Source organism: Eubalaena glacialis, chromosome 2 (genome assembly GCF_028564815.1).
Source record: "Eubalaena glacialis isolate mEubGla1 chromosome 2, mEubGla1.1.hap2.+ XY, whole genome shotgun sequence".
Classification (NCBI taxonomy): domain Eukaryota; kingdom Metazoa; phylum Chordata; class Mammalia; order Artiodactyla; family Balaenidae; genus Eubalaena; species Eubalaena glacialis.
Genome location: NC_083717.1, coordinates 14,035,316 through 14,050,859, shown reverse-complemented (window position 1 = coordinate 14,050,859; position 15,544 = coordinate 14,035,316). Strand labels below are relative to the sequence as shown.

The 15,544-nt window shown below is 54.5% G+C and overlaps 1 protein-coding gene across 2 annotated transcripts in view; it reads right to left on the bottom strand.

Annotated features, from left to right (window-relative positions):
* Positions 1 to 10,282: 10,282 nt before the first annotated feature.
* The window catches only part of DNAJC1 (DnaJ heat shock protein family (Hsp40) member C1), a 200,909-nt gene continuing 195,647 nt past the window's right edge, over positions 10,283 to 15,544 (bottom strand). Inside the window, exons 10-12 of one of the 2 annotated variants that reach the window (XM_061181597.1) lie at positions 15,041 to 15,089; positions 12,939 to 13,387; positions 10,283 to 10,487 (exon numbers count right to left, since the gene is read on the bottom strand). In XM_061181597.1, coding sequence (XP_061037580.1) covers positions 10,419 to 10,487; positions 12,939 to 13,387; positions 15,041 to 15,089 — 567 coding nt within the window. In that variant the 3' untranslated portion in view covers positions 10,283 to 10,418. The remainder of the gene's footprint in view (positions 10,488 to 12,938; positions 13,388 to 15,040; positions 15,090 to 15,544) is intronic. The other variant, XM_061181595.1, reaches the window with a different exon arrangement.

The following is a 15,544-nucleotide window of genomic DNA, read 5'->3' as shown; positions in this document are numbered from 1 at the left end:
TGCTATATCAGGGTCTACTTTGGGGCAAGGCCACTGCCCAGAACCCTGAGGTGGGGGGCAGGGGTGGTGGTGCTGCTGAGAGCACTTGGATAGGAAAGCTGGCTTGTTTCCCTGCCCTAGTAAGGCTGTAGGATGGGCTTTGCTGTTGCCTGGGGTCTCTGGTCAGGCTCATCAGACTGTCGGGATGGGGTACTATACCCAGTATTAAGCAGGGCTCTGACTTAGCTGCCCTCCCTGGCGGGGCAGCATTGTTTGGGGGCCCTAATTAGGCCAAACTGTGCGCTGAATTCCCTGGTCAGACAGGGCCGCCGGTGTTGCTCTGCAGACAGGGAAGCACAGGCTGTGCACTGTTTAAGTGCCACTGTAAGCACGGCTCTCGGATGGGCTACACAGCTTGCTGTGTGCTCTGGTCAGGCTTCCTGGGCGAGAGGGCGGGCAGCTGTATTCAGCAGTGGGTGGGGCTACAAATTAGTTCCCCTGCCCAGGTGGAGTGGGAGAACTGGCTCCAAGACAGGTAAGGCGCTTCGTGGTCTCGACTCTAGCCGACCGGTGTCTCAAGTTTCCTGGCTGAACAGGGCCGCTGGATCTGCTCGGCAGAGCTCTGCCCCTGCTGGACTCGGCTCCAGGGCTCCAGCAGGGCTGGGCGGTGCGGCTCTGCCGGCGTTGCGGCCGCCTTCCTGGGCAGGGGGCCGCGGAGCTCCACTCGGCGGCGGGCGGGGCTGTGAGAGATCTTCCGCGCGGCGCCCACGTGCCCGCGTCCCAGCTGCCTCTCCGGTGGGCGGGGCTCCGAGTAAACTGCGGCCCGCGCGGGGGCAACAGCCGGCTCCGGGCCCCCAGGCCCGCACCCTGCGCCCTGCCGGGTTCCCTGGTCGGACGTGCTGCCGCAGGCGGGCAGAGCCGCTGGCAGGGACCGCCGCCTGGGCTCAGCAGGTAGGTGCTCGGTCGGCCGCGTGCCGGTTGTCGGAAGCCCCACCGTCTTCACCACAGATGCCCAGGGGTCGAGCCCCGCAGCTCCCCCGGTGACGCGGCGGGGTGGAACTGGAGTAGGGGCTCCCGTGAAGCAGCCCACAGTGCTGGGGCGAGGGCGCTAGATGTCCGCCGGAGGAGCGGTGGGCTCAGGGGCCCTGCTGGGCGGTGCTGTGCGGGCTTGGGGCGGCTCCTCTGACTCTGCCAGGTGAGGCGCGTCGTGGTCTCTGTGGTGCCGGCGGTGCTTCAGCCTCACGCCCGTAGTCTAGGATTTTCTTAGGTGTGTCTTGTCCATGAACAGTTGTTCGTTGTGCTTGTGAGGGCAGTGAGGTCAGGAAGGACCTGTGTCGCCAGCTTGGTGACATCCGTTCTTGTTTGGAGAAGATGACGCTCCTGAGGCCGTTGGTGCCTCGCGTCGATTCGCTCCAGGAGCCTCTGGGCGCTTTGTGCTTCGGCAGCAGGGTGGTTCCATCTTGAGGTTATTTAAGCTCGCTCGGGAGTAGACGCTGCGCAGCGGCCGAGCACACCGTGTCCTTGTGTCCGACTCTTAGACATCATTAGGTGAGACAGAGAGAGCCCTGCAAACTGCCGCAGCGGAAAGAGGAAGGAAATAATCACAGTGAAGGTGAAAGGAAGGTAAATTTCAGATGAGAATTACAGCACATCAATAAAGCTGTATTCATACTTGGTAAAGAGTAAATTCTTGTTTACACAGTTAGCTTTAACCAGAGGCATTTAAATAAAAGAGAAACCCACGTGGTTCCCGGCTCTCAGTGTGCATCAGAATCACCTGTGGGCCTTGCAAAGGTTCAGACTTAATTGAACCAGAATATACCTGATCTGTGTAACTGGGTCCTCGTAATTAAGAGTTGAATAAACAGAGAAAACTGGTTTAGGCTTTTAACTTTATTAAGGAGCGCGTTTTAGGTTCCTGGGAAGACTTCCTTTTTGATACACGAATGGGAAAATGATGATCTGATTCTGCAAAGTCTTGTCTCCCCCAGGGCTGAGGACCAGCCTTCCTCCAGAAGGCCGGTGACTCATCATCATTAGCCGCCTCCTCAGCTTTCACTCTCCCAGTCCTCGACAGAACATTACCCGGCGGTGCACCTTTTCAGTTCTGAAACCTGTGTCACTTGTCTGGGCTGTGGGCTTGTGCCTGTGTCTTGGTGTGGCTCCACATGCCTAAGCCGCTTTGGGAACTGGCCTGAGGTGCTGGGCGGCCTCATCCCCCCGCCTCAGGAAACGCACCTGGGCTCCTGGCTCCCTGCTTCCCTGCTGAGTTTTGCTCTGGGAAGTTTCTGAGCAGCTGCTGCTCATTGCCCAGCACAGACCCTCGGGCAGGGGTGCTCTGCATGCCACTCGGGATGCCACGGGCTGGTTTCCGTCTGGACTTCTTTGCAGAAGTGCTGTGGAAGTGCTGGGTCGTGGGGTCAAGAGCACGCGATGGGCGGGAGTGCTGAGAACGCAGGTCGCCAGGTGGCTTTCTTAAGCGCTCTGTCAACCAAGCAGAGGACAGGATGACCACTGCCCCTGGACACTCCCCAAGGCAGACAGCGGAGGCCCTGGCATTGTCGGCAAGAGGTGCCTCACGACGGAATGTAACGTTGCTTTTAAAAGTAGGGGATGGACTTTTGTTTCCAATTTGACAACTCTCAGTGAGACACGTACCATTAATCTTAACTTCACTTACTGGAAACAAAACACACATTGATGAAAACCACTTTTGGTATACATCACACTAGGCCTTTCCAAATGAAATAGTTGTGAACTTTTGTAAACATTGGGAAGCCGTTAGATTTTTTCAGATAATTTTACCTTGTTAAGAATTCACGCCAACCGTTGTTCCACTTACAGTCCCACCCCTCACCTTGGTATTGGCAACAAAGGAAATGTCTCTTTCATACCGTTAACTGAATGTTTACAATCCCGTAAATTCAGTGAAGACTTCTGTGAACTGTGAGCTGCCTTTGGTCACAGTTCGGGCCTGGTGAGTCTGTCCTCAGGGGCAGAGCCCGGGTGGTGCTGTGACATCCTTGCAGCTGTGGCCACTCTCTGGCCCCCAGACCTCTGGCTGCTTTGGGCCCGGCATCCCGCACAGATCTAGGACTGGGGAACAGACGAACTGAACTGAACTGGTTTGAAGGTTCAGATGAGATCACATGGAGGGTGGGGAAGAAAGGCACGTTTGGGTCCCGTGGGGGAAGTGACCCCCGAGTAGGATCCGGAAACCGCAGGGGTGTTTCGACCAAGCGAAGGCTTTTGGGGCAAGGAATGAACAGGCTCCATCGCTGGCTCTGGGCTGGAGATGCGTTGTCTTGCTTCTCGGTTCTGTGGGAGGGCTTCCAACCTCTGCTTCCCAGGGAGGGGACCCAGAGGGGCAGACTTCCCAGGCTGTGCTGCGGTGCTGGACGTGAGGGAGGCCCCAGGCTTCCTCCGCAGAGAGGACGATGGTTGGCTCGGGCACGGGGAGGCTGGTCCCCATCAGGCCAGTGCAGGCGGCACAGGCAACGGCCGCTAGGAGGGCGTGCTGGAGGCTGGCCCTCGGGGACCCTGAGGTTTAGAAGGCAGGTGGGAGATGAAGCGCCTGCACAGGGATCTGAGGACGGGCCGGGAGGGCTCCCTGTTTTCTTGAATTACACGCACTTCATTCCCGAAAAACTTGAGGCTGCAGAAAAGTTGAAAGGTGACGCCGCCCCCTGCTCATCAGGACTGAAGATCCAACCTGAAAACGCCTCCTGGATCCAGTGCTTAGAAAGTGACGAGACCAGGAGCGGTTTGGGTGGCGTGAGCGCCAGGGGTCAGGTGACAGGGAGGGTGGGTCGCACAGCCAGGCCAAGCGAGGAAAGGAGGCACCTCGCGATTGGCGGCTGTGAATGCACAGCGTTCTGGCTGTGCTGGTCCTTCTGAAGTTTGAAGCAAGACGTTCACTTTTTTGCTGATGGAGTTAATTTGGTTTCCCTCAAATTCTGATTGATGCATCTGCTGTTTTTCACTTGGCTCACTGAACAAGCAGACGGATTAATTAGGAGATTTTACATTTTTGGCATCGCCGCTGCTCCTGCCGCAGCGATCTCGCTGGTTCTCCCCCTCCTCCCGGAGCAAGTATGGACAGGTGTTTCCGCAGCTGAACCCTTCGTGTGCGGGCAGTCTGTGAACAAAATAAGGTGCAGAGTTTCTTTGCAAACTCTTGGCCTGGTGCAGTGGTTCTCCTCCCTCCAGCCGCCTGTGAAGGCGGAGTGTGGACTGGGGCCCCGCCCTGGGTGTCTGGGGGCTCCGGTGAGAAACTGCTGGGCCGTCAGGCTGCTCTCCCTGCCCTTCCCGGGCCCTCTGCCCCGCCCCACCCCTGACGCCCCCCTCCTTCCCAGGCTCTGGGCGAAGCCTCGCAGCTGCCCATCGTGGGCCTTGCGGCTGTTTCAAGAACTGGCCTCTCCCAGCTGCGGATCAGGTGGCCTTGTTGTTCACCCCGATGTGAGCCTTTGACACTTCAACCGCAGGCGTCAGTGCTCGGTCTTGGGTTTTACTGGGGGCCGAGGGTAGCTCTGTGGCCTTCAGCATCGCAGTGGGCAGGCCCGTGACCTCGTAAACGTCGGCCCTCCCTGCCCGCAGCTCTCACAGCTTCGGGCTTCTCAGGTCCTTGGAAGCTTCTTTACTTTCTTCTGATTTATGACCCATGTTTAACTCCTCCCTCGGAACAGTCTTTCTCCATGACTGCAGCCCTTGTTCTGGTTTGGAGTTAATGTCCAAGCCAAGACCCGGAAGGAGGTACCAAGCGGCCCTGCCTCACCCCAGGCTTTGCTCCCGGAGGAAGTGGCCCCTCCGGCCGCTCAGCTGGCTGCAAACAGCTGCTTTCGCTGCTGCCAGGAGCTGGTGCTGAGTGGCGGGGCGGGGTGGGGGGTGGTATTTGGAGCCGACCGGTCCCAGGATTAAAGCAAGTTTGGGTTCCTCGTCACCCACCCCAGGCCAGAATCGTCCTCTCTCCTGTTATGGAAACACAGCCCCAGGCAAAAACGTCCGCATCCAATGCTTTGGTTCCAGTTTTAACATAACAGGATAGATCTCAGTTTAGCCAGAGGAGAGTTCCAAGGGGGTTTCCTATGCCAGGCCTCTTGAAACAGGAGACCAGCTTGGGTCAGACGTCTGGAGGCATCTAGTTGTCACTGCGGGAACATCGTCCTTTGTGAGACAGATTGGAACCAAGATAATTTGGGATAAACAATTTGATATTTTATCTTAAATTTTACAAAATATTTCTTTTTGAGTTACAACAGAAAAGAAAGCATGGCAGAGATTGTTCGTGTTCCTTTGTAATTTAGGACATACAAAATTAAAAAATGACTCAGACTAGAAAACAAACTTCTGGTTACCAAAGGGGAAAGGGGGTGGGTGGGGAGGGATAAATTAGGAGTTTGGGATTAGCAGTTACGACTGTATATAAAGTAGATAACAAGGTCCTACTGTATAGGATAGGAACTGTATTCAATATCCTGTAATAAACCATAATGGAAAAGAATATGAAAAAGAATATATATATATGTATATGTATAACTGAATCACTTTGCTGTCCATCAGAAACTAACACAGCATTGTAAGTCAGCTATACTTCGTTAAAAAAGACGACCCCCTCATTGCCACTCAAATCTTTGTCCATTTCATTTTGTAAAAGTAGGATTTCTTTTTAAACTCTACTAACCAAAGATGGGCTTAATTGAGTTGAACGCCTGTAATAATCCAGGGCATACTGACCCTCAGGCTCCTGGCTTATGACAGGTGGTGAAGGCAAGAGGTGAGCAGTCAACTTTCCCTGCAGAAGAAATCGGTGTCCTTTTGTTCATTCCTGTAGCAGTTCCTGAAGTGGGAGGACACGGAGGGCGTGAGGAAGGGAGCTGGACCCGCGGGTCCCTGCTGAGGCTGGAGGGTCTCAGAGCAGCCAGGCCAGGTGCTCAGTCGGGGGAGCGGGAGGAGGGGCTGCCCTGCTCCCCCACTTCCCACCAGGGGAGGCGACGGCCCCGGGACTGGCCCCTGGCTCTCTCTGGACACACTGGTAGCTTCCCCCTGGGGATCCGATTGCTAACGTGGTTTCCCTTTTTCTGTCTTACATGAAGCCATTCTTTTTCTCCCCAGACCAGAGGGGAAAATAATTGCAGCCGTTCAGTTTTACAGCGTGTTAATTTAGCTCTCCGGTGAATCAAGTTGAAGGCTGAGGGCCAAGCAGTTTATTCAAACAGGAGGCTGGGACTCCTGCCAAGACAGTGGGGTGACTTCCAGGCCGGCCCCCGCCGTGATCCCAGCTACAGGTGGAGCTGCGGGGGTGGCGGGGGCGGCGGGAGGGGAGGCCGTGCGGCAAAGCGCTAAAGGGGGCCGCGGCCCGGGCAGCCGCGGGAGCGCACAGGGAGCCTGCCTGACGCTGGCAGGAGCCCCCTGGTCGGGATGGGCCCGACTCAGGTGGGTCCCCGTGCCCCCGGGGGCACCAGGGCTCAGGGTCAGCACAGTCGCTCCGTCCTCGCGCTTTCTCGGCCACAAGCGAGCAAAACGAACGCGGACGCCTCCGAGCCATCGGGGATGGGGGTGTGGTTCAGAGTCGTCCCCCCCGCCCCCGCCAGGGACCTCTGGGACCAGCCATCCTCCAGCAGCCCCTCACAGACGGGTGACCATGTAACGTGCAGTCCAGACTGGGTGCACGGAGACAGGTATAAACTGAGACTGTCCTGGGCCACTTGGGACCTGTGGTCACCCTGTGTGTATAGAACATCACAACTTAAACTGTGCCGTTTAAGTGTGAGGAAAAAAACCTAACAACTACCCTACAGGTGGAAGGGCTGTGGTAGTTAGTATTTTAAAGGGATGAGTTATCAACTTTCAAAAGGGGTGGGTGGACTTGGTGTGAGGGCAGGGCTGGCACATACCAAGAGGCAAGAGGCCTTTTTAAGGCGTCCGGAACATCGACTGGGGAAAGCTACTTATGATTTATTCTAAAACTGAGATAGGAACCCAGGAGGAGACTTGGCCCACGGGGTCAATATTCCAGTCGAAACTGATCCCGTCTTGTGGGACGGGATGTTTGCCAGGCACACATGGGTCAGTCAAGGAGATAAGAGCGCAAGACTTCTAGGTGGTTCCTAAGCAAATGTCACGGAAGCACCAGGTCGTCCACTGGGAACCTCAGTTCTTAGTAACAAAGCATCGTGAGGCACAGCCGGGAAAGAACACAGGCCTGCCAGCCCCGCCGGGCCCTGGGCAGCGGGTGACAGCACCTGGCCTTGAAGCAGCGTTGGCTGCTGGCGGGAACCTGCTAGAACAGTCAGGGGCTTCGTGAGGACACAGGAGGGAACGTGTGAATGGGCTTGAAAACCGGTGCCGTCGGTGGTGTGAAGAACGGAGCTGTAAGCTTTTGCCCCAGTGGAGAAAGTAAATGTCAGTCACTACAGGACAAAGGGCCCGGTTCTCTGGGAAGATGAGGGCAGATACCCCAAGCTGTGCGGGGCCGGGGGGCGCAGGTGGGCGGCGCGTGCTGGGGCCAGGCCAGCGCTTTCCAAGCCCCGCACGAAGAGACACCTCCTGCTGTTCCCTCTGCCAGGGTCTGAGTGGGGTGGGGACTCTGAGGTCGAATTCTGGGCCTCTTTTTGTCAGAGGCCAAGTCTGAGGATTCTCCTTGTACCACGTGGGCCCCTGGTGGGCTGCAGTCAGAGTAAACACTTGAGCAGAGGCCTGAGTTAACCTTTTTGGGTAAGGAACCTTTGGGGCAACTGGTGAAAGATGTGTACCCTCTCTCCAGAAAACCACACGTCCAAAAGAATACAGACTTTGCGTACCTTTGGCAGGGTTCCCAGACCACCGGGGTCTATACAGTGCCCAGGACTCCCGGGGCCCAGGCTAGGGATTCCCGCCTGCGAGGGACCAAATGAGCGTGGCTGGTGGCCTGTCAGCCCTGCTACCTGCGTCTGCGGCCACTGAAAATGATGGTAACGGGAAGCCTGGATGGTCAGATAGAAAAAGAACATTTATTGTGTTCAACAAGCCAGATTATCATCGTAACAACCTATGCAGCAGCCACCATTATTCCCTATTTTTCCAGATAAGGAATCGAGACAAAGAGGTAAGACAAGGCACTGATGTCACACAGCTTGGAGGTGTGAATAGATAGATAAGGTCACAAGGCGGGGCTGAGGAGTGGGTTTAGGGAGCACTTCCCTGGGGCATCAGGAAGGAGAGGGGGGCCGTGCCTGGTCCCCATGTGACCTGTGTTGGGAACCCCTTTTGGAGGTGCCATTGCTTTCCCGACCGTGACCTCGCTCAGACCGAACCCCACGGGTCTCCTGTGTGCAGCTGAGCTCCTGAGCCCTGCCCCACCCGGCCCACTGGTCCTACTTCAACAAAACTCAGCAGCTCCAGGTCCCCCAAATAGGGGAGGCCACGCAGAAAGGGGCTGGTGGCAGGGACAGTCATCAGTAGAAAACCATGCTAGAAGACTCCTCCTTAGTGAGTGTGCAAAAGACGAGGTTGGTAGGCAAATTAGGGCATTTCATCCTAAATTGTACCTCTTAAGGCATCTTGGGATCCCTGTGGGGCTCTCCCCACACTGGAAGCCCAGAAATCTGGTCATGGGATTTGGGGGTGCATGCAACAGAAACCCATTTCAAAGTACCATAAGTGAAAAGGGTGATTTCATGGAAGGATGCTCACAGAATGTCACAGGCTGGACAACCAAGCTGTGTGACAAGCCTGACCCTGGACTCGGAGACAGGATGGACCCAAGGCCTGGAAAGCACCCAGAACAATCCCTTCCTGATTCCCTCCATGCACCAGCTTCTTCCTCTGAGACGTCCCACATCAATGGGGAGTGGGCCTTGGCCCAAAGCGAATGCACAGTAATAACCTCATGGCCCCATTGGCTCCAGGAGAAAGTTCTGGGGCAGAAGCTGTTGGCTCTGGTGCCGCCCGTGACCGGCTCTTGTTTGTTCTTAGAAAGAGGCCTCCTGACATGCAGGCCAGGCAGCCTCTCCCTCCCCAGCTGCCTCCCCTTCCCGACCAGGATGAGGCTCAGGGGAGCTGCTGCCCGAGGACTCAGTTCATGAAAACAATGACTTAGAGCAGTTTCTCCACTGCTCTTTTTGACGTTGCAGAGGTGGCAGGTCCTCCACAGCATCAGAGGCGGGCCTACCTGGAGCCACATGTGTCCTGCTCAGGCTGAAAGGTTACAGAGCCAGTGTGGCCGCTGCCACCCAAACCTTCTCTGGGAATCTAACCTCATTTCACTCCTTAGAGAAAAACGATGTCTTTATAGCTATTTTATCAGATCACCTCCCTGAAATGTGTTCTGGTGATCTTTTTTTAAAATTTATTTTTTATTTATTTATTTTTGGCTGCATTGGGTCTTCGTTGCTGCGCGCGGGCTTTCTCTAGTTGTGGCGAGCGGGGGCTACTCCATTGCGGTGCGTGGGCTTCTCAGTGCAGTGGCTTCTCTTGTTGTGGAGCACGGGCTCTAGGTGCGCGGGCTTCAGTAGTTGTGGCTCGCGGGCTCTAGAGCGCAGGCTCAGTAGTTGTGGCTCGTGGGCTTAGTCGCTCTGCGGCATCTGGGATCTTCCCGGACCAGGGCTCGAACCCGTGTCCCCTGCATTGGCAGGCGGATTCTCAACCACTGCGGCACCAGGGAAGCACTGTTCTGGTGATCTTAATGGTTTTCAAGTTTAGGCAATTTGTACTTCAGCAAACTGCTTTCAGCCCTGAGCAAATGACAGATTTAAAAAGGAGCACTCAGCTGATGGTGATGGTTCAGTCAAAAGTAACAGCACAAAATAGTGATTTTTAACTTAGGTATTGAAAAGTGGGACCCAGTGTCATCAGATCCGAAAAACCTTGCCTATGTGTTGTCTGGAAATTCTATCTGTTGCGTATGCATTTCTACCAAACCATCCAAACTTAGAGTTTATTACTTATGTCCTTGTGCATTTAGACTTATTTTTTTCTACATACATATAACATATGCATATACATACAGTTAAGATAACCCCACACTACTCCCAGCCAGCTAGCTCAATACAAAGCTGGTTTTTTCTCCCAAATACTGGCATCCTGCTACTCGTTAGCTGGTGTGATCTTTGGTCAAAGAAACACATTAAGTTTTCATTCTTACACATTAGTTCACTCATGTGTTCCTTCAAAATCATACATTTGCCTGACTGTTAGAAAGCACTATTCAGTTTGTTCCCCAGGAAATTAAACTTTGAAGTGATGAGAGAGAAAATAATCTATAAAATACCCAAATCTGATTTTTTCTCCTTTAACACAGTATTTGTTTAAACAATGTAGCACAACATTTATTTTACATTTTTAATTTTTTTTACTAAGGCACGTGACGTATAGAAATAGTGAGGTACAAAATGCAAATTTCTGCATAAGATTTTTAAAATAATCCTTTTGGAAAATAAGGTAAACATCATCTTCCAGAAGATTCAGCTTTTAGCTTGTTTCTTCTTTTGGACCAGTTCAACCAGCAGCTTGTATCTAGCGATACAGTCTTCCTGGAGAGAGAGAGAGAGAGAGAGAGAGAGAGAGAGAGACAGAGAGTTGACAGTTACAATCAGAGGGACCCTCGTGGGGTGAGCCTGCCGTGCCCAGCGCTGACCAAGGGCTGTCCTGTCCACCTGGAATTCCCTGGGTGCCCGGGCGGGAGGTGCGATGTGCACCCTGGGGGAGGGGCCGGTGGCTTCCGTCTGTGGGACGGAGACTTTGGTTACTGTGATGGTGACTTTCGACTCACCAGTGGTACTTAACATTTTAACACTTCACCGTTTCGTCACAACACATTACTTCAGAGAAACGAAAAACCTTGAGGCCTGGCCTCCACAACATCATTCTCATTATGGTTTGCCTCTCCCTGGGGGCCCCTGGGACCTTCCTGCAGTAGGGCCACGTCGGCCCAGCCCCACGGGCTACTGCGGGGAGTGTGCCCCGCTCTTCCTCCGGCTCGTGCCAGCCCCGCCGAGGTCTTCCAGCCTTCCACTCAGGCTCCAGAACCAGCAGCTTCAGACGCCAGCTGCCTGTCGCTGTCAGCCCTTGGGGTGAGGACCCCTGATGAAGCAGGGGAAGGGCCTCACTGCTCTCTTGTTTATCACATGGTACTTTCCAGAATCCATTTCTGTTTCTGTTCAAAAACACCCCAAGGGCACTGTTCGCCTTCACTAACTTAAGGTCGCACGAGAACTGGTTTGTGCTCCGCAGCAGACGACTTTATCAGCGGCCCTGGACAGAGAATGGGTGTTCATTCTCTTCCTGGGGTTTTGGCTTAGTAGTGTTCTGAGAGAATCTTCTAATAAGTGCCTCTTCTGCAGCCCCCAGGGCCACCTGCCTGAAGTGTCACCCTTTCCCTAACAGCCGAGCCGCCCGGCCGGCCCAGCGCTCTGGGGGGGGGATGCAGGGACCCTGGGCTCTGAGCAGCAGGCCTGCCAGGGTGGGGGGCCCAGCCCAGCCCCGTGTGGGCCTCAGGCAGAGGCTCCTCCTTCAGGCCCAGGGCCCCCAGCGGCTTGCGGGCCACTTCCAGGGAGTCGCCCTGTAGCAGCGGGCGAGCCAGCAGGCAACCTCCGCTGGACCTGGTTCTGACGTGGAGGCTTAAGGGGAACACCTGCAGGATAATAAACAGTGCTGCTCATTCCTCCCTGAACCAGGAAGGTTTCCAAACCCCACGGCAATGAGTTTCTGAGTGTGCTATCCGCAGGAATCCACGGTTCCAGCTCCTTCATTTTAAGCCAGTGTCAATTCATCACACATGTAAATGCCTGTGTCCCGACAGATGCTAAAGAAATTCAGGGAAAATAATTACTTCTGGCAAACCAGTTGGAGGGGCTGGGAGGATCTGTGTTTCTCAAATAGATCAACTGCTAATGGTTTATTTTTCTCCCCGGGAATTCTCAACTTCCTCATTTTAAAGTAGGTGATAGATAACTAGACCTGTATGGCCACGAGCTAGATTTTCCGACATCGAATTTCAATTTAAAAAAAAAAAATGTAAATGAACATCAGTGTGCCCACAGGCTACTGAGTGATGGGCACAGAAGGCAAAGGAGACTGGTTCTTTTGATTTCTCGGTGTTCCTGGTGCCTCAGACGAAGGGTATGGCTACAAGGAAAGACGCCCAGGAGGCTGTGTCAGGAAAGGCTGGAGTTGAAAAGATCACACCGGAGGCTCTGCAGCTCCCAACTGTCGGAGCAGAAGACAGAGGCCGGACGGGGCCTGACTTCCCACAGGGGCTGCCCCTCTTCCCTCCTATCTGAGTTGGCATTTGGGAACTCTCTGCAGATGTGTTTAAATAGACACTAAAAGCTGTACACAGGGAGGAAAGGGCTACAGAGGACAAGCTGGATCCTGATCCTGAGGGCAACCTCTCCCTGACCCCGCCCCCAACACTGCTTCCAGCCTTTGGTCCACAGGTGCTACCGCTGAGTCCAGACAACTTACACGGCAGAACTGGTGACCATGGCGACGCCGGCCGCCACACGTGTTCCCCGGGTTAAAGAGCTGTGAAGCGCTGGAGGGCTCGTGATTCTGTGGGAAACCTTCTCCTTGCTGGCCGAAGAGAGCCTCCGCCTGCGAGGGAGCCCTGGCCCTGCGCGGCCCTCACGGCGACAAGGACGCTGCCCGGCCGTCCCTGCCCCGCCCCGCCCCCGCCGAGCGAACGCTCCAGAAGGTTGGCGGGATTGCTGTGGGGGAAGGTTATGATCTATGCGTGGGGTTTTCACTGAGAAAACATAACTGGTCTGTATAACGATTCAACTTGGAATCTTGACCTCATTTACACTAAGCAGTCGAGTGCAGATTCCCAGGCTCTCGGGAGACATCTAGTGGAAGGTAACTGGCAGGTAAGAGATGAGGTGGATAGAAAGACGCGTAGGAGGAGGGAAAGTCGGTGGACCCGCTGTGGCCGCGTCCGTGTGATCTAGACCCGCTCGGAGGCCTTCCTTCCCGGCGTCACCCACCTTACTCTTGGACGGGACACACTTGGCTATTTTGTCCCAGCGGTCAGAGGATCCCTTTGGGTACTGCTGTAATGCTAGCTCCAGAAGTTTCTGTTGGTTCTGAGTCCAGGGCTCCTCCGCGGCTCGCGCTCGCTCTCGCTCTCTCTTCTGGCTCTCGTCGTCGCTGGACTCGTGCTGTTCCGACATGTCGAAGTCCTTCTGCCTCTTTCCCCGGACCTTCTCCTCCGGCTCGGGCGGCCGGGCTGGCCTCCGCCTCCGAGGCCGGCTCTCCTCCACGGCCTCCGGCTCGGCCTCCTCCTCGCCGTCCTCCTCCTCCTCCTCCTCCTCCCGCTCTCCGGACTGCTTGGCCTCCTCCCGCTGGGTGATGATGTCGTCCGGCAAGGTCGCGGCGGCCTTGGGGGGCCTGGAATTCTGGGCTGTGGATCTGAGTTCGGAGAGTCTGACCATCCCTGTGAGAAAGGACACACGGAGGGGAAGGGCAAGGTCAGTTCCGGTGACAAGAGTCAGGACAGCTGCCTTCACCACAGCAGACAGTGCGCTGGGCATTTTGCATGTATTATATGCTTAATGTTCACACTATTCTATAAAGACAGCCATCGTGACCCCAACTGCACAGAGGAGGGAAGTCAGTCTCAGAAGCAGCAGAGGTGGGATCTGAACCCCCTTCTGCCTGATTCCAAGCCTTTGTCCTTCCACCACTCTGAGGACTTCGGGGGCCTCCCAGGGCCAGGTTGCGATCAGAGAATGAGAAGGTCTCTTTGAGAGGGGATAAGCGGCTAGTCTCGAGGTACGGAAAGATGTTCTTCAGAATCTAGGGTGGTTATTAATTCCACGAGCGCAAGTACAGTGAATCCGTCAGACCTCCCGCTGGGTTCACTGCCTGCACGGGGGACCCGCCCCCCCGAGCCAAGCTGCTTCCTGTGCCACCACGATGCCTCGCTTGACAGAAAAGCACACGCCCCCTGCCACCCACAGGGGTGTTCAGCCACGCGTTTCCCGCCCTGCTCACACAGTCCCGACCCCTCCGGTGCTCCAGGAAGATCTGTCCGCGCCCGCCCCCCCACCCCCCACCCCCCACCCCCCACCACCCCGCCTTTTCAGGAGCAGGTTTCTGGAGACTGTGTCGGAGGGGAGCGTCTTTCACAGAAACACGTTGCGCGCTTGGGCCTCCACACGCAGACCAACAGCCGCGCTGGTAGGAGAGCAGTCGGGAAATGCCCTCCTCGCTGGAGCCCGCAGAACCGCACGTCCAGCCCTCTCCAGGGGAGACGTTTCGAGATCTCAGGGTTTGCTGGTCCCTAGTAGGTTACATCGAGTACAGGGACCTGTATTTACGTGGAGTTGGAAGGTTTAGGAGGCATTTTCTTCTTGGTTCCAAGCAAAAAGTATGGGGACTTGAACAAAATTCCACTTAGTCTTGGAGGAAATGGATTTTTTTTAAAAAAATAAATTTATTTTATTTTTGGCTGCGTTGGGACTTCGTTGCTGTGCGCGGGCTTTCTCTAGTTGCGGAGAGCAGGGGCTACTCTTCGTTGTGGTGTGCGGGCTTCTCATTGCGGTGGCTTCTCTTGTTGCGGAGCATGGGCTTCAGTAGTTGTGGCACGTGGGCTCAGTAGTTGTGGTGCACGGGCTTAGTTGCTCCATGGCACGTGGGATCTTCCCGGACCAGGGCTCGAACTCGTGTCCCCTGTATTGGCAGGCAGATTCTTAACTGCTGCACCACCAGGGAAGTCCCTGGAGGAAATGGATTTTGAGAAACATAGATTCTTGGAGAAGCTGCTTGGTCTGTCCTGAAGGACGCGTTGTGTGTGTGGTGGCAATGGTGGACAGTGTGGGGAAATGGCGCAGACTGGCTTTCCCCTGCGTGCCCCCCTCCCCCCCAATACTAGAGAAGAACAAGGTTTTTACAGTTCTTCAAACTTATTAAGTACATCTTAGCACCACTGTGTGTGCAGGGCTGCATTGGCTTGTGGTGCTTGTAATTCGATCCCTTTCACAGAGATGACCAGTAGAGTCCATTGGGCAAAACAAGTTATTATAGAAAGGGATTTATTTTGAAGGCACGGCTTTAGATTAATGGGATGGAGTGGGAGCTGACTCACCTGGGGAGCAGGAAACTGAATCCTTCAGTTGCTTGGCTTTGGTTGTCACCTGTTTCAAAATATAAAAGCAGAGAAAATCTGACTTTCCATATGTCTACTGTAGGTCAAGTGACCTCTTTCATAGAAGGTCCATGTGAAGGAACAGGGTTTACTGAATCTTAGGCCTGGATGGACCCTCAGTCATCAGTTCAGTCCATTTTTTTAACCAACATGGAAATTGAAGCCCAGAGAGATTAGACGAATTACTCCAAAATATCCATCTAATCAAGTGGCAGACTCAGAACAAGAATTCAGCTCACCTGATTACAGCCCCATTATGCAAGGCTGTCTGTGAAGATGTACTAGTTTCCAGAATCACTATACAAACACGTCATGTTTTTTAGTTAGGATTTCCTGAAAGAGTATCTTTCTTCACTGGAGAATATGATACCGAGGGGTATTATGAACAATGGGGAAATTTACTCTTAAGCTAACGATGTTATAACATAAAAGTCTTTCTTTTCT